Source organism: Myiozetetes cayanensis, unplaced genomic scaffold (assembly GCF_022539395.1).
Source record: "Myiozetetes cayanensis isolate MyiCay16 unplaced genomic scaffold, myiCay2020 scf9, whole genome shotgun sequence".
Classification (NCBI taxonomy): domain Eukaryota; kingdom Metazoa; phylum Chordata; class Aves; order Passeriformes; family Tyrannidae; genus Myiozetetes; species Myiozetetes cayanensis.
In genome coordinates this window covers 38,132,455-38,150,182 of record NW_026088185.1, presented here as the reverse complement: position 1 = coordinate 38,150,182, position 17,728 = coordinate 38,132,455, and the positions used below count along the sequence as shown (strand labels likewise).

The window sequence follows — 17,728 nt, the reverse complement described above, 5'->3', positions numbered from 1 at the left end:
GACTGATATCAACATTGACTGGCTTTTCCAATGATATCTTGTACCGGAATGTTGTGAGCTGGAAACTAATATATTTCTTCTTGCTCATCACATCAATAGGGCCTAATTTTGTTGGCTTTTGTATTGAACAATCTGCAGAACGTACAATCCAGTTTTGATTTCCCTCTTTATGATGCCTCTTATTATTAAAGCTCCCTCGTCCAAAAAATCATGGATTTTTATTTACTAGTAATATTATTGGGATTCAATTTTTGTCTCAGATGTAATCTAGGTTTTCCATATTGAAGAACCAGATCCCATTTAGTTATAACTGAATAAAACCCTGTTTTTCTTCTGTTCAGCGACAAAGGCTGAGCTTCAGTTTGGGTAGTTTTATTTAATATCACTCCTCTCAAAGCGGTGTTTATTACTTACTGTACTTCAGATGTTGCAAGGAAAATTATATTATTTATTGTGCATCATTAATTGCCTTTTTCTCCATAGTTATCCAGTTGTCTGGATATGATATTTGTGTGCTGTTGGGTGTGTGTCTGTGCTATGCTTGTGCTCAATTCCAGCTGGAAGAAAAGGAGTGCTGAGGGAGGGATAAAGTTCAGACACTCCTGGTTAAAGACTCATGGAATCCCAGAATGACTTGGGTAGGAAAGGACCTTAAAGCCCATCCAGTCTCACCCCTGCCATGGGCAGGGACACCTTCCACCAGCCCAGGTTGCTCCAACCTGGCCTTGGACACTTCCAGGGATCCAGGGGCAGCCACAGCTTCTCTGCCCAACCTGTGCCAGGGCCTCACAGACAAGAATTCCTTCCCAATCTCCCATCTCTCCCTGCCCTCTGGCAGTGGGAAGCCATTCCCTGTGTCCTGTCCCTCCATGCCTTGTCCCCAGTCCCTCTCCAGCTCTCCTGGAGCCCCTTTAGGCCCTTCAAGGGGCTCTGAGGTGTCCCTGGAGCCTTCTCTTCTCCAGCTCTCCCAGCCTGGCTCCAGAGCAGAGGGTTCCAGCCCTGGGAGCATCTCCAGGGTGTTCTCTGGACTCTCTCCATCATCTCCACATCCCTGTGCTGCTGTTCCCAGGGCTGGGGCAGCTCTGCAGGGGGGTCTCACCTGAGGGGGCAGAGGGGCAGGATCCCCTGGGGACACCTCCAGGCACAACCAGTGTGCAGAGCACACGGCTCAGTGCATTTCCACCCACCTGCACGGGCACCCTGCAGTAAGAACCTGCATTAACCACTTCGGAGTCCTCGTGCAGGAGCAGCGCTGCTGTGCATCTTGCTCTGCCAAAGGAGCTGTTTAACCGCTGCCACGTGCCCAGCTCTAACTGCTGTTTACTCCCCACAAAAACGCTCCTCTTTGTTTTCCCTGATCCCTGGGAGGCGTCAGCAGCCCCGCTGGGTGCAGTGAGCGGTGCCACTGCAGGTTCATCCCCGGCTCACGCTGCAGAGGTGTTGGGGGCTGTGGAGCTGCTGGGTGCCCCCTTCGCAGCCAGCCTGGACCAGACCCTTTCCCCATCCACCCAGGGCTCCAAAAGGTGGTGAAGGACAAAGACCCCTGAGCACAGAGCCACCCCTGCATCTGGGGCCCTGGCAGATCCCAGCATCATCCTGAGAAACCATCCTGGGATGGAGGGACCATGTGGAAAAGCCCCCAGCATCAGAGCTGTGTGGGAAGGACAGCCAGACCCCCAGAAGGCCAAAACAGCAAATCAAAAATGGGGTCTGGGTGCTCTCAACCCACCACTACAGCCATGCCCAGCTCACAGCTCTGGAGAGCCCTGGGAAGGAGCAGGATCTGCTCAGGAGGGAAGCACAGTCTGCAGAGAAAGTAGAACTGAGGCTCAGCTGATACTCTATGACAGTGTTCTAAAACTGATAATTAAAAAGCTGTCTTAACAATTTTGGTAAATCATTTTCAGCTTAAACTTCCCTTTCTGAAGCACTGGAAATGATTAACTTTTTAAAACGTAACTCCTCCATATCCTGTACTAAAGTCAGGCATTTTAAAAAGCAAAATGATATTTTAATAACTATTCTCGTAATTACAAACTCCATTCTCCACACTGTCCTGTTTTCAATTAACAGCTGCATTAATGGGTTTGTTCTCCCTGCCATTTCCCTCTAATGACAGCAGTCGTCACAGACGTGGAGAGTGTTGCAAATTCATAACTATCAGGACCTGTTTTCTCTTCAATTTACCCCTTTTTTCTGCAGCCTGCAGTACGGTATGAGCCTTTTACCAGGAGATAACATTGTCATATGAGTGGCTGGACAAACACACAATGCTGATAACTCCAGTTCCTGGTGGCTGTCACTGAATCACGGAAGGGTTTAGGTTGGAAAAACCCTCTCAGACCATCAGGTCCAACCATTAACCCATCACTGCCAAGCCCATCATAAGGAAGGTACCAGCAACTCTCTGCCCCTCAGGGCAGATGTCTGGAAGAACCTGAAGTGTGTCCATAGTTTGGAAGGTCCCCAAGAGGTTGACCCAGCCATCACCGAGTCTGGCTGCTGAATTTTGACAAGGTTTGAATGGGAGTCACAGGTTCAGTTCAGTGGCTCTTGCACTCCACCCATTATTATCAGGACCTTCAGCAGTGAGGAAAAGCTCCAACAGCCTTTTGCCCAAAGGAGACGGTGCTTTGTAATTCAGACTTAGAATCACAGGCTGGTTTGGGTTGGAAGGGACCTTAAAACTCACCCAGTTCCTACCCCTGCCATGGGCAGGGACACCTTCCACTAGCCCAGGTTGCTCCAAGCCCCATCCAGCCTGGCCTTGGACACTTGCAGGGATTTATTTCAGAGAATGAATTTAAAATAGAACTGCTACACACCAAGACATTAATCGTGTGTTTTGCAAACCATGCTGTTCCTGGGGCTGTCTGAGGGAGCACAGGGGTGGAAACTGTCCACTCCTGGGGACAGCCCCTCACCTGGGACACATCCCAGCGAGGGGGACAGGGCTCCCAGCAGGCCCCGTGTGACGCAGGGCAGCCACCCACCAGCCCAGAGCCAGCCCGGGACAGCCTGTGACGGGGGGGTTGTACTTGTGGCACAATTTCAAGGCAGACTACGCTGGAGGGAGGAGGAGGAGGAGGCTGGCGCCCGGCAGGGCTGGCACACTCCATCACAGCTCGGCGGGATCTGCGCACACAGATCTCCCACTCACCAGTCATGAGCACAACAGTGTTCAGAGATGCTGTGGAAAAGACTCAAAATAGCTCGCTTTGGGGAGGCCTCGAGGCTCGCAGCCTCAGTGGAAAATTATTTTGCTAAGGAGTGAGTGCAGGGGGAGGATGGGGCCCCCTCAAGCACCAGGGCAGGGCAGGCAGGGCCCCCCATGACAGCAGTGCTGGTGATGCCGTGGGCACCGCTCCCCCTCCCTGCACAAACCCACAGCGCCTTTAAACCCCACTACGGCAGCAGCGAGGGGTCAGGGCCACCCTCCCCAGGGAGGGATTCACCAGGCCAGGCATTCCCTGCCGCTGGCAGCGAGTGCATCCCACAGAAAATTGTTTGAGAGGAGTCAGCAAATGGCTTTGGGTTGGGATGACAGAAATAGACTGTGGTAACTCGCTCCCACCAGACATTCCTCCGGCATTGTCTCACATCTGCGAGGCTCTGTGCAAGCAGCTGTGGGCTCCTCAGGAACACCCTCTCTCCCACAGGCAGGTTTGGCACCCTTGGATGGGCCTCCTGACCTGAGCCTTGAGCAACCTCACGCTGTTGTTACGAGGCTCCGGCAATGAAAAGGATCTTGGAGGAAAAACGCTGGGATTTGTTTAGACCGTCTTTCCTTCCTCCAGCACCAGGCACTGTCAACCCCAGGCAGACCCAGGGGCACTTCTGGAGCTCATCATCGGCCCCTCTGTGTGTGCAAGGACCTCCAAACAGCACCATCCATCTGGAGAAGGGGCCACCAACACCTCCCAGTACAACCAGTTGCAGGAGAGGGCTGCACTGGTAACCTGCCCCTTTTTCCAGCTTCTGTGGATATCTGTTTTCCTGCTTCATATGTACCAATGTCTTCCAGGGAATATGTTTCTGAGGAGGAAGGATCCCAGCTATACTGAGAAAATCCCTCCCAAAACAAGAAGGGATTTCTCTTGAAACAACAAAATATATTTCACTTAACGAAAGCAGTTAATTAAACCAGATTTCTTTGTGCTGTGTCAGTTAATTCCCAAAATACAGGGAGAACAATGTGTAATTACGCTGGTTTAGAGTGTTTGTGGAATAAATACATCACTCAAGTGTCATGTTTTGGGGGTTTCCAGAGTGGCAGAACAGCCTGGAGCTGAGACAATCCCTGAGGAAAATTCCCAAACAGGCAGGTGATGGCTAATGAGGACACCGGGCACCTCCATGGGCACCACAGGCAGACCCAGCCCTGGGACAGCCACCCTGGTGTCTCCAGGTGGCTGATGCAGCTCATCCATTAGAGATCCTCGGGCAGCTCCATGCCTGCACACCTGAATCCCGGGGGAAAAGTGCAATTGTATCCCTAGAGCCTGCAGGAAAAGTGGGAACGGTGCAGCCCTGTGGGTCTCTCCCTGCAGTGGTGGGCGGCTTCTGCCTCTTCCCGACCCTTTCCCAACCCCATCCCCAGCAAAGGCTCCTGTGCCATTCCCGGGACAGTCTTGGGGTTGTTTTTCCATGATTCCAGCCTGGCTGGCATCCTTGTCAGAGAGCAGGAATCGCAGATGAGAGGCTGTAACAGTCTCTGCAGCGTAGTTACTACTTTTGGCATTTCCAAACCTTTTAGGAAAGTGCTGCCAAGTTAAAAACCCAACCAACGCCTGCGCTCGAGCGTGTGTGCGTGGGGGGCGAGTCTGGAGATGTGTTTTATGTAAGAAAACTTCACAAGGCACTTAAAATAGGCTGTTTTCTGGGATCGGTTGCATCCAGAGGACGCGCGACTGACATCAAACCCCGATGATGTGCTTGCTCCTCATCACAGAGGAGGAGCTGCTCTCCAGGCAGGGCTGGACATACTTGTTCCTAAAATCATGGAATCACAGAGTTGTTTGGAAGGCTGGAAAAGTGGAAAAGCCCACTGAGACCATCGAGTCCAACAATTCCCCCAGCACTACCAAGGCCACCCCTGATCCACATCCCCAGGTGCCCCATCCACATGGCTGGTAAATCCCTCCAGGAATGGGGACTCCACCACTGCCCTGGGCAGCTGTGCCAGGGATGGACAATTCTTTCCGTGAAGGAATTCTCCTGAACATCCGGTCTGCCCCTCCCCTGGCACAGCCTGAGGCCGTTCCCTCTCCTCCTGTCCCTGTTCCCTGGGAGCAGAGCCCGACCACCCCCGGCTCCCACCTCCTGTCGGGGAGTTGCAGAGCCAGAAGGTCCCCCCTGAGCCTCCTTTTCTCCAGGCTGAGCCCCCCCAGAGCCAGAGCCGGAGCAGGGGCTGAGACATTCCCAGCGCGAAGCCTCCCTGCTGAAAACATCCTGTGTGGTAATGGAACAGCGGGGTGTGGGAAAAACCAAACCAAAGAAAAAGAAAGCAATTAAAAGAAAAAAACAACCCAAACACATAAAACTCTTCCCAGTCCCCGGCCGTGCGGGAGCGCGGAGCGGCGGCGGGGGCAGCACGGAGGAGCCCGCGGTGGGCAATGGGGGAGCCCGAACCGGGCAGGGGGGAGCCCGAAGGAGAACTGGGGGAGCCCGGGGGCGGCAGCAGGATAATACGGAGGGACAGTGGGAGAGCTCGAGGGGCACAACGAGACAGCCCAGGGGGATCGGGGCAGTCCAGGGGGGTGGCGGGACAGTCCTGGTGGAGAGCGGAACAGTCCGGGGGGGGAAACGGGACAGTCCGGGGGAGGGGACAGGACAGTCCGGGAGAGGAGTGGGACAGTCCGGGGCCGCCCCCGCCCGCCGGGAGCCCCCCCGGCGCTGCCGTCAGCGCCGCCGTGACGGGCCGTGACGGGCGCTGACGCGGGCAGAGGCAGCTGCGAGGGGGCGCGGCGGCCCCCGGCCCCGGGCTGCGCTCCCGGCTCCCGAACGCCCCGCTCCGCACGGGGAGCGGGGCCAGGTAGCGGCGGGCGGGCGGCGCGGAGCGGGATGGGGATGGGGATCGGGACGGAGATCCCGCCGGGGCAGCGCCGGGAGGGTCCCGGGCCGGGCTGGGGGCGGCGCGCACAGCTGGATGCGGGCGGGCAGATGTTGCTGGCGGCAGCTGCGGCGCGACTGGGCAGGGAGCAGATGGGCTGCGGCGAGCGCCATATGGCCCGTTTAGCCTTTCACCTCGGGGATATCAATCACAGCCGTCCCGGGAACACGCACCGGCTCCGGCGGGAGCAGGGACGGCTCGGCGCGGTCCCGCTCCCCGGCCGCGGCATCGGGCCGTGAAGGGATCTCGCCACTGTGGGGCGAAGAATGTGGCCAACCATCAACACCATCAGCATGCCTGCGTTCGGGCCCTGGTGGCTGTCGGAGCAGGCAGGAGCTGGCCAGCACTGACGTGGGGACAACATGGCTTCGTGGGCTCCCATGGAACTGCCACGTGCCAATGGGAATCTGAGCGGGAACAAACATCACTGCAATCAATACCTCAGATCATCTGATACCACCTACATGACGAAGAGCAGGAAAGAAGGGGGAATGGTGCTCCACTGGAAGTTTGAGGGAAATCTAAGGTGGAAAATGGAGTGCTTGTGAGATGGTCCGTTTGCATCCGAGGCTGGCAGTGAGATCCCTGTGCCCTGATGGCTCTGACTCCCCACTGGGGCTCCGACTGCACGGTGACATCCACCCTCACAGAGTCTGTCGTGTCTCATGGCACACGTGTGTGCGCTCTGGCTGTGCTCCGAGTGATCCAGAGCTGGGGCTGGCGGTGTGTCCGGAGCTGGTGCTGTGGCTGTGAAGATGCTGCTCTTCAGCTGGTGTCTGGTGGTGCTGGGGCCAGGCCCTGCCACAGTGGGCAGATACCAGCACAAGGCTCATGCTTGATGAGCAGCTGGCTTTGTTCTCTGCTTGGGGACTTTGCACCTCATGTGAAATTGGATAAAAATACGCTTTAGCCCTCTGGAAGGCACTCACTGGGGTGCTGCCACTCCTCTTGGATCTCTTGGAGATGACATCTGTGTAAATGTGTCCACGAAGTGAGGATGGACTGTGGCTGCTCCAGGGGCTTCTTTCCCACCCTCGGCCCCAGGCAAGGGAGCAGGATTCCTGATGCAAAGAGCAACAGCCACTGGTACATTGTGTCTTCTGATATCTGGTGCCTCATTGTAAGTCTGAAACTTTTGCTCTGTTGAGGAGGAAACAAAGCTCTCTTCTCCCAAAACTCCATATTTGGCAAGTCAGACGGGATGTAAGTAGTGAAAGTAGTGACAAGTGTGTCCATGTAGGGAAGAGGCAGGTGCAGAGGCTGCACTGCTGCTGCAGGACACCTTTCATAGGTACCCCTCAAACATGCCCTGCTGGGCTGGGAGGAGGGAAGGAGTGACCTGTGCCACCACCATGGGATCCCATCTGACCCAGGAGCTGGGGCTGCCCACGAGCAAAACCAGCGGGTGCTTTGTGCATGGCAAGTTCCTGCACTGCCCTGATGCCCAGGGCAGCTGCACACACCACCCTGGAGGTGGGGGTTTGAGGGAGCTGGTGATGTCAGTGGTGTACCCTGAGTGCTGATGGTGCCCTCGGGGCTGCAGCAATGAAAACTTCCCTGTGGTGATCCCGGTACAGTGTTCCTACTAACAGAGGCACAACCACAGCAACCACCCATCCGTGCGCTTCTTAATTCTAAACAAACTGACTTTCCTTGGGGGTTTGCTGCACTCACAGCCTGGACTGACGTGGATTTTGGAGTTTTTATTGGAAGTGGCAGTGCCTGATGCAGTCCTGCACGTGGGTGGGTTCCAGAGCAGGGCCTGTGGGGTCAGTGGCAGGGCCTGATCCTGTGGGAGCTGTGGGCTGGAAAACCTCGCTTGTGGTGATGGGAGCCTGCCAGGAAGATGGGCTTGCACTTTTGGGAGAGTGCTTGGGAACAGGCCCCCACAGAGGCCATCCAGGGCCAGAAGTGCCTGTGGTTCACTCTGGCTTATCTGTGTGCCCCGTTTCCCTGTGTTTGGATTGTCTTAAATTCCCCAGCTTTGTGGCCTTGGGTGTTGCTTTCCTACAGGAGCTCATCCTGTGAGTGAGGGGCCGTGCCCAGCTCCCACCCCACTTCCAGGGGGACCAAAGCAGAGCCAGTGGACACGGGACACTCCATCGTCAGCACTCTGGGGCAAGAGCGACAGTTCTCTGTAATTAAATGTGCTCTTTGTGCTCCTGTGTTCAAATACCCAAATCCAGCATTCCCCCACATGTCTGGAATTGTGTTTGCAGTTATTTAATTTGGAGTTCTTTTTAAAAGCATGGAGTCTGGAATGTTTGTTCTCCGCTTTTTTTCACATCATTACTCTGATACTGCTTGATTAGCTCCCTCCCCAGTCATGATTGGTAATTAAAATAGGCATTAAAATTAGTCACTTAGCAATTTTGCTGTTCAATTGGCAATTAAATTACTTAATTGCAATTAAAGTCCTAATTTTAATTGGCAAAATGATAGATGTAGATTTAAGATAATATGTATAAATACTTTAATAAGTGTCTATATAAGGATTACTTAATTACTCAACTTCAAGTTTATGCTGTTAACTTTAGAACTTTTAAGTGAGTAATGAAATTTATATTACATCTATTCTAAGGATATGATAATTAGATGTATCACTTAGCCCTACAAGGGCCTGGGCTGTAAGTTGCTTCTGTGGTGTTGAACTACAGCCTGGACGAGCTGTTGGGATGTGAGTGACACTGATGGTGACACCGCAGCCAAGGGGACACTCGGGGAAGTTGGCTGAGCTCCTCCAGCACCCTCTGAGTGAATCCCACGGAGAAAAACCCAAGTACGCAATGAAATAAATGGTAAATAAAATTGAAATAAATAAATAAAAAAATTTAAACATCAGATAAATAAATATAAATACAAAGAAAAAATAATGCAATCATAGGAAAAATAATACAATAAATAGAATGAATGAAAAATAAATGAAAATTTTAAAAGCAAAAAAAAAAAGAACAAAAGTAAATTATAATAAATTAAAATAGAAAAATAACACAATGAACAAAATAAAATAGACTAAAATCCACCCAAATTCCGCGTGGGCTTCCGTGGAGGAGGGAGAGAGGTGCGCGTAGGAAGCGGCGGCGACGAATGGAAGGCGCGGCTGCCCCGCTGCCAGCCCCGGGCTCAGGGTGTGCCCCCAACCCCTTGTCTGTCCCCAAACCGGGCTGGGGGATTCAGTGCCCCCCTCCCCGTCTGTCCCCAGCCAGGCTGGGGGGTTCAGTGCCCCCCTCCCGTCTGTCCCCAGCCCGGTTTGGGGGGTTCAGTGTCCCCAGCCCGGTTTGGGGGGTTCAGTGTCCCCATCCCGGTTTTGGGGGTTCAGTGCCCCCCTCCCGTCTGTCCCCAGCCCGGTTTGGGGGGTTCAGTGCCCCCATCCCGTCTGTCCCCACATCGGGCTGGGGGGTTCAGTGCCCCCAACCCCTTGTCTGTCCCCGGCCCGGTTTGGGGGGTTCAGTGCCCCCCTCCCCGTCTGTCCCCAGCCCGGTTTGGGGGGTTCAGTGCCCCCCTCCCGTCTGTCCCCGGCCCGGTTTGGGGGGTTCAGTGCCCCCATCCCGGTTTTGGGGGTTCAGTGCCCCCCTCCCGTCTGTCCCCAGCCCGGTTTTGGGGGTTCAGTGCCCCACTCCCGTCTGTCCCCAGCCCGGTTTGGGGGGTTCAGTGCCCCCATCCCCGTGTGTGTCCCCAGCCCGGTTTGGGGGGTTCAGTGCCCCACTCCCGTCTGTCCCCAGCCCGGTTTGGGGGGTTCAGTGCCCCCATCCCCGTGTCTGTCCCCAGCCCGGTTTGGGGGGTTCAGTGCCCCCATCCCGTCTGTCCCCAGCCCGGTTTGGGGGGTTCAGTGTCCCCAGCCCGGTTTGGGGGGTTCAGTGCCCCCCTCCCGTCTGTCCCCAGCCCGGTTTGGGGGTCCCACCCGCGCTATTCCGGGCGGTCACGTCACGGTGACGCGCGCGGGGGGCGGGGGCGGCCCCGCCCTCTATGCAAACGAGGCCACGCCCCCGCCCCGCGCGTGGATGGGGCGTGTCCCGCTGCGTGACGTCACCGGTCGGAAACTTACCAAAAGGGCGCGCTGGCGCGCGGGGGGGGCGTGGCCGGGGCGGGCCCCGGCGGCGCTGATTGGCCGCGCGCGCTGACGCGCGGTGACGCGCGGGGGCTCGCGGCGCACGTTGGTCGGCGGCGCCGCGGCCACATAAACAAAGGCACATTGCGGGCGGGCACAGTCCGGCCGCCCGCGCCGCTCCGCGCTGTTCGCCGCGCCCGCCCGCACCGCCCGCCCGCCCCGCGGCGCGCCCGCTCCGCGCTCCGCTCCCGGTGAGTGCCTGTCCCTCCGTCGGTCCCTCCGTCCGTCCCTCCGTCCGTCCGTCCCGTCCCGTCCCGCAGCTCCTCCCGAACGGGGTCCCGCGCGCGAGGCGCGGGCAGCGCGCCCACCCGGTCCCGTCCCATCCCGCCCGCCGGCGGGTCCCGCACGGATCCCCGCACGCATCCCCGCACGGATTCCCGCACGGATCCCCGCACGGATCCCCGCACGAGTCGGGTCGCGCTGTCACCCGGGGAGCCGCCGCGCTGTGCCAGGTCCGCCCCGCCGGCTGTCACCCGCGCCGGCTGTCACCCGCACCGCCGCCTCCGGAGGATCCCCCGCGCCTCGCCCGCTCCCCCGGGGACGCGCCGCGGGTTCCCGGTGGGATGGAGAGGCGGACACGGCACCGGGTGCCGCTGACAGCCCGCCCGCCCGCCGGGAGATTTCTGCCCGGTTACAGGGAAAGGAACCCAAACGGATCCCAAACCCGCTGCTCGCGGGGCGCGGGGTGGCCCTGCTCCCGGACCCCGCGGGTCCGCAGCTGGGGCTCCCCCGGACCCGGGCAGCCTCCACGGCGGGGCCACGGGTCTGTCTCGAGTTCCGGGTCCCTGGGTTTGTCCCCGTACGAGCGAGTCCGTGTGTCTGTACCCCCACCAGTGGGTCTGTGTGTCTGATCCCGTCCCCATGTGTGTGACCGGCGGCTCCGTGTGTCTGTCCCGCTCGCCGGTTCCATGTCTCTGTGACCCGCCCCGGCTGCCCGACCGGCGGGTCCGTGTGTCCGTCCCCGACCGGCGGGTCCGTGTGTCCGTCCCCGACCGGCGGTCCGTGTGTCCGTCCCCGACCGGCGGGTCCGTGTGTCCGTCCCCGACCGGCGGGTCCGTGTGTCCGTCCCCGACCGGCGGTCCGTGTGTCCGTCCCTGACGGCCCGTCCCTGTCTCTCAGCCGTAGCCCCGGGCAGGCTGGAGCCGCCGCCGCGCTGTGACCCCGCGGACTCCTCGCTGCCCGCCGCGCTCCGACGCTGTCCGCCCCCGGCTGCCCCGACGCCGCCGCTCCCTCGGCTGAAGGTTGGTGCGCTCCGGCTCCGCGGCCCCGCGGGGCAGGGGCAGGGGCAGGGGGGACTCTCTGCTCACTCCCGCGGTGCCCGGCGCGGGGCGGTGCGGGCGGCGCGGGCCGAGTCTACCTGACGCTGTTTCGTTTGCAGCCATGCCCTGTGTTCAGGCTCAGTATGGGTCCTCGCCTCAAGGAGCCAGCCCGGCCTCCCAGAGCTACAGCTACCACTCCTCGGGAGAATACAGCTCCGATTTCCTAACTCCGGAGTTTGTCAAGTTTAGCATGGACCTCACCAACACTGAAATCACTGCCACCACTTCTCTCCCCAGCTTCAGTACCTTTATGGACAACTACAACACAAGCTACGACGTGAAGCCCCCGTGCTTGTACCAAATGCCCCTGTCGGGACAGCAGTCCTCCATTAAGGTGGAAGACATTCAGATGCACGGCTACCAGCAGCACGGCCACCTGCCCCCCCAGTCCGAGGAGATGATGTCCCACTCGGGCTCCGTCTACTACAAGCCCTCGTCGCCCCCGACCCCCTCCACTCCCGGCTTCCAGGTGCAGCACGGCCCCGTGTGGGACGACCCCGGCTCCCTGCACAACTTCCACCCCAACTACGTGGCCACCACGCACATGATCGAGCAGCGCAAAACGCCCGTGTCCCGCCTCTCCCTCTTCTCCTTCAAGCAGTCTCCCCCCGGCACGCCCGTGTCCAGCTGCCAGATGCGCTTCGACGGGCCCCTGCACGTGCCCATGACCCCCGAGCCGGCCGGGCCGCACCACGGCGTGGACGGGCAGGCCTTCGCCGTGCCCAACCCCATCCGCAAGCAGCCATCCATGGCCTTCCCCGGGCTGCAGCTGGGCCACGCGCCGCAGCTGCTGGACAGCCAGGTGCCCTCGCCGCCCTCGCGGGGGTCCCCCTCCAACGAGGGGCTGTGCGCCGTGTGCGGGGACAACGCGGCCTGCCAGCACTACGGCGTGCGCACCTGCGAGGGCTGCAAGGGCTTCTTCAAGGTGAGCGGGCACCGCGGGGCACGGCAGCGCGAGGGCAGGGCGAGGGCAGCGCGAGGGCAGCGGGCAGCGAGGAGGGACAGGGACCAGCACGGGGGGCAGGCAGGGACCAGCACGGTGGGCAGGCAGGGTGCAGGCAGGGCATGGGCGGGGTGCAGAACAGTGGGCAGGCAGGGACCAGGACAGTGGGCAGGCAGGGTGCAGGACACTGGGCAGGCAGGGTGCAGGCAGGGTACAGGCAGGCTGCAGGCAGGGCGCAGGCAGGGTGCAGGCAGGGCACAGGCAGGGTGCAGGCAGGGCGTCGGGCAGCGGGGGACCTGGCGGGGCGAGGAGCCCACAGATGGAAATCGGTTAGGACAGAGAACTGCGTCTGAGCTAACCATGTGGAACAGAATTCCCTGTGGTAAAATTAAGTGATCTCTTTATTTCACCATCCTGATTGAATAATCTTATCATTTTAAATAGAGAAGGTCTCCAAGGAATGTAAATAATATGAATGCCCACGGATTTGTATTTACTGAGCGTCTCCTTCCCTCCTCTTGGCATATAAAACACGGCCAGGAGCTGCGAGGTTACCTCGGATGTTAACGCTGTCAATTTGCTCCTGTTAAATGCCCAGGAAAAAAAAAAGAAAGGAAAAGAAAGGGGGGGTGGGTGGAAAGAGAGAAAAGGGAAAAGGAAATGAAGGGGGAAAAAGTGAAAAGAAATTAAGGGGGAAAGGGAAAAGGAAATAAATGAAAAAAGGGAAAGAAAATAAATTTTGCAAAGTGACAAAAAAAAGGGAAGAATAAAGGGAAAGGAAATAAAGGAAAAATAGAAAAGGAAATTTTAAAAAAGGAAAAAAAGAAAGGGATAAAAGGGGAAGGGAAATAAAGATAGAAAAGGAGGAAGAAAATAAAAATAAAAGGAGAAAAAAAGGAAAAGAAAATAAAAGCGAAAGGGGAAAAGAAAATAAAGGGTGAAATGGAAAAGAAAATTAAAAGGAAAAGGGAAAAGAATATAAAAGGGGAAAAATAAAATCGGGAAAACAAAACAAGGGGGAAAAGGGAGAAATAAAGGCAAAAACTGAAAAGAAAATCCAGAGAGAAAGGGTAAAAGAAAATCGAGGGGAAAAAAAGGCATACGAAAATAAAGGCAGAGCGGTGGCGGCGGGAGCGGCATCGGGGCCCGCAGCCCCGTCCGGCCGCTCACCCCGCCCGTCCCGCCCCGTCCCGCAGCGCACGGTGCAGAAGAACGCCAAGTACGTGTGTCTGGCCAACAAGAACTGCCCGGTGGACAAGCGCCGCCGCAACCGCTGCCAGTACTGCCGCTTCCAGAAGTGCCTGGCCGTCGGCATGGTCAAGGAGGGTGAGTGTCCTTCTGTCCGTCCGTCCGTCCGTCCGCCCGCCCGCCCCGAGCGCTCCCCGCGGGCCGCGCTGACCCCGCTCTCTCTTGCAGTGGTGCGCACAGACAGCCTAAAAGGCCGGCGGGGCCGCTTGCCGTCCAAACCGAAGAGCCCCCAGGAGCCCTCTCCCCCCTCTCCCCCGGTGAGTCTGATCAGTGCGCTGGTGAGAGCCCATGTCGACTCCAACCCGGCTATGACCAGCCTGGACTATTCCCGGGTAAGCGGGACCGAGCTCGCGGAGGGACCCCGCCGCCGCCGCCCGGGGAGGGGGGGCCGCCGGCCCCGCGGCCGCTGCGGGGGGACAGCCGGGGGCTCGGAGCCCTGCCCGCCCCGCCGGGGCCGCCGCCGCCCCGCACCGCACCCGCACCCGCATCGGCACTGCCGGGCGGACGGGGCTCGGCTCAGCCCGGCCGGCTCGGGGCTCGGCTCAGCCCGCCGGCTCCGGGGCTCGGCTCAGCCCGGCCGGTCCCGGGGCTCGGCTCAGCCCGGCCGGTCCCGGGGCTCGGCTCAGCCCCGCTGGCCCCAGCGCCGCCCCGGGATCGGGCCCCCCGCGCACCGAGAGCGGCGGCCTCGGAGCGCCGTTCCTAATCGAATTAATTGCCCCGGAACATCTAATTTCCTCACCGGTCAGAGAGAGGTTTAATTGTTATCCCAGCCCGCTCCCTGGCCGGGGACGGGGCGAGCAATTTCACGGGTTATAGACTTTAGAGAACCTCATTAAGGGCTTTTTAAAATGAATTTCCAGTTCCAGGCTAACCCCGACTACCAGCTGAGCGGTGACGACACCCAGCACATCCAGCAGTTCTATGATCTGCTGACTGGCTCCATGGAGATCATCCGAGGGTGGGCAGAAAAAATCCCCGGCTTCACCGACCTCCCCAAAACAGACCAGGACCTGCTCTTCGAGTCTGCCTTCCTGGAGCTGTTCGTGCTGCGGTTGGCGTACAGGTGAGCGGCGGCCAGGGAGCCAGACCCTTTCAAGGTCCACTGATCTGCATTTTATTAACTCCTCGGTAATTAGGTGCCTCTTAAATCCTTCATTTATTGCTCCTCAAGTAATTAGTTGTTTAGCTTTTCTCTCCTCATCTTCTCCTTTCTTATTTTTTTAAAATTTCTTTCCTCTTCTTTTCTTTTTTCTCTTTCACTCTCTTTATTTTATCCTTCTCTCCCTTCCTTCTCTCTCTTCCTTCCTTTTGCTTGTTCTCCCTTTCTTTTTTTAATCCTTTGTCTTTTTTTTTTCTCATCCTCTCTCTTTTCCTTCTTTTTCTCTTTCTATCTAATTTTCCTCCCTCTCTCATTCATCCATCAGTTCATTTTGGGGTTGTCCCCTTCCTTCCAGGTCCAACCCCGTGGAGGGGAAGCTGATCTTCTGCAACGGGGTGGTCCTGCACCGGTTGCAGTGCGTCCGCGGCTTTGGGGAGTGGATCGATTCCATTGTGGAATTTTCCTCCAACCTGCAAAACATGAACATTGACATCTCTGCCTTCTCCTGCATCGCTGCCCTGGCCATGGTGACAGGTCAGTGTCTCCCCTTCCCGCCAGGCTCCTGTTCCCCTCGCCCGCCTTCCTCCGTGTCAGACCCGTAACGTTCCGCACCCTTCTCTTTGCAGAGAGGCACGGGCTGAAGGAACCCAAGAGGGTGGAAGAGCTTCAGAACAAGATTGTAAATTGTCTCAAAGATCATGTGACTTTCAATAATGGGGGGCTGAATCGCCCCAACTATTTGTCCAAACTCTTGGGGAAGCTCCCTGAACTCCGCACGCTTTGCACGCAGGGGCTGCAGCGCATTTTCTACCTGAAACTGGAAGATTTGGTGCCACCGCCAGCAATAATCGACAAACTTTTCCTGGACACTTTACCTTTTTAAGACTCTTCCCCTGCGCTTCCGCTGACCCGAGGAGAAGCTCCACCTGTCTGAAGGGGAGCTGGTCTGGGCCCAGAGCAGCACCCCCGGGTGCCAGCTCCCACCCCAACCCAGTGTTGCAAACTCCTGCAGGCAGAACGCGATGGGCATTTTGGCTCTGGGGCATCATGGATGCAGCTCATGGACTACACAAATACCATGGTATAAACTTTTTATTATCGGCTTCTAAATGAATTTATTATTAAGGACTTCTGATTGGAAAGGTGAACCAATCTGGCGACGCCGGGTGCGCAGCTCAGACCCCACGCGGTGACAAACCGAGTGTGGAGGGACCCACGAGTCTCACCCTCCTAAAGACTAAAGTTTTCTGCTGTAAAAGAAAGCTGTAATATACCCAAAGCCCAAACGTTGCGTGGGTGGCGTGGCATTGGCGAAGGCTTGTAAATTTATCAGATGCAGTTTGGCTTTTAAAAAAATTATTCTGTGCCTATTTATGAAGAAATACGGAAAATAATTCTAAAAAAAAAAAAAAAATTAAAAATAAAAGCTAAACGTGTTTGGGGAAAAAAAAAAAATTTAAAAAAAAAAAAAAAAGGAGAATAAAGACAAGAAAACCCAATCTGTCCGTACCAGGGAAGCATGACGATTCCAGGGTGACAATGTTATAGGCACTTGCTATTTCAGTAATGTCTATATTCTATAAATAGTATTTCAGACACTATGTAGTCTGGTAGCTTTTATAAAGACTGGTAGTTATCTAAGCTTCAAACATTTTCTCAATTGTAAAATAGGTGGGCACAAGTGTCACCCCCCGAGATCCCCCCCCAAAGGGACACATAGTGTTTGTAAACACCGCCCGACACCCCTTGTTTGTAAGTGTTGTATGTACTGTTGATGTTGATTAAAGAAGAAGTTTATATCTTGATTATTTTGTTGTCTAAAGCTAAACAGATCTTGCATGCAGCAGCTTTTGACTGTTTCCAGAGTGCTTATACTATACATAACTCCCTGGAAATTACTGAGCACTTTGAATTTTTGGTTTGTTTTGTTCCGGGTTTTTTTTTTAATGTCTAAAAATTGTCGGTTAATATATTATTTTATGTTCGAGTAATATTTTTAATATTGCCATATTCTGTAGTATTTTTCTTTGTATACCCCGGTTCGGCACACGGGAAAGTCGCTGCCTTTTTTTAATATGGTGTGAGACAGTTAGAAACGCGGATTATAATAATTATTATTATTATTATTATTTTTTCTCCCGAGAACTCTTTCTTTGAGAAAGACAATTTTAATGTTTACAACAATAAAACATGTAAACGAATCGAATTTCGTCTCCTTTCTGCCGAAGTGCGAAGCTGCCCCGCAGCCCCCGCCGCACCCGGGGGACAAAAGCCTCTGCCCGCGCGGCGATCCCGGAGCGCCGATGGACGGGGCCGTTCCCGTTCGGTGCCGCCGGCGCCGCGGGAGGAAGAGGAGGAAAACCCGCGGCTCGGAGGTTGGTCCTTTCCCAGGTTTTTCCGCGGTCGGTCCCCGCCGCATCCAGACCCCGCATCAGGACCCCGCATCCTGCGACATCCCTCCCTCCCTCCCTCCTCCCGCGCCGGAGTTTGCTCAGGCACATCCCTTCATCGGGGGGCTAATTCCTCAGGAAAACACCTTGAAATAAGGCATTTAATCCCTAAACTTGCCCCCTCGGCTGCGGGGGGGGGGCAGGACGGGCCGCGCGGAGCAAAGCGGGGTGCGGGATACCGGGGGAATTCGCTGCCCCCGGAGCCTCGGGGGTCCCGGGAACTGTGGGAGCAGGGCGGGGGGGCTTCTCCCGACCGGCGGGACCCACACCGCGCCCAGAGCCCCGCGGGGTCCCGGCTCCGGGCGGGGGACCGGGATGCGATCGCGGAGCTTCCACGCGTGGAGAGGGAGCGGGAACCGAAACTCCGGGGATGGACGGAACTTCAGCCTCTGGCCTCGGCGAGACACGATAACGCCCGTGGGAGGGTGAGGGGACGCCACTGCCGCAGC

At 56.9% G+C, this 17,728-nt stretch overlaps 1 protein-coding gene across 2 annotated transcripts; it reads left to right on the top strand.

Annotated features, from left to right (window-relative positions):
- Nucleotides 1-10,396: 10,396 nt before the first annotated feature.
- On the top strand, nt 10,397-17,030 carry NR4A2 (nuclear receptor subfamily 4 group A member 2). 2 transcript variants are annotated; one of them, XM_050339670.1, is made up of 8 exons: nt 10,397-10,411; nt 11,340-11,461; nt 11,599-12,464; nt 13,679-13,808; nt 13,899-14,062; nt 14,591-14,793; nt 15,185-15,363; nt 15,456-17,030. In XM_050339670.1, the coding sequence occupies exons 3-8, from the start codon at nt 11,601-11,603 to the stop codon at nt 15,710-15,712; spliced, it is 1,797 nt and encodes a 598-aa protein (XP_050195627.1). In that variant the 5' UTR covers nt 10,397-10,411; nt 11,340-11,461; nt 11,599-11,600; the 3' UTR covers nt 15,713-17,030. The 2 variants fall into 2 exon arrangements, with proteins under 2 accessions (XP_050195627.1, XP_050195628.1); XM_050339671.1 differs by lacking the exon at nt 10,397-10,411 and having other exon boundaries at nt 13,899-13,987.
- Nucleotides 17,031-17,728: the final 698 nt, after the last annotated feature.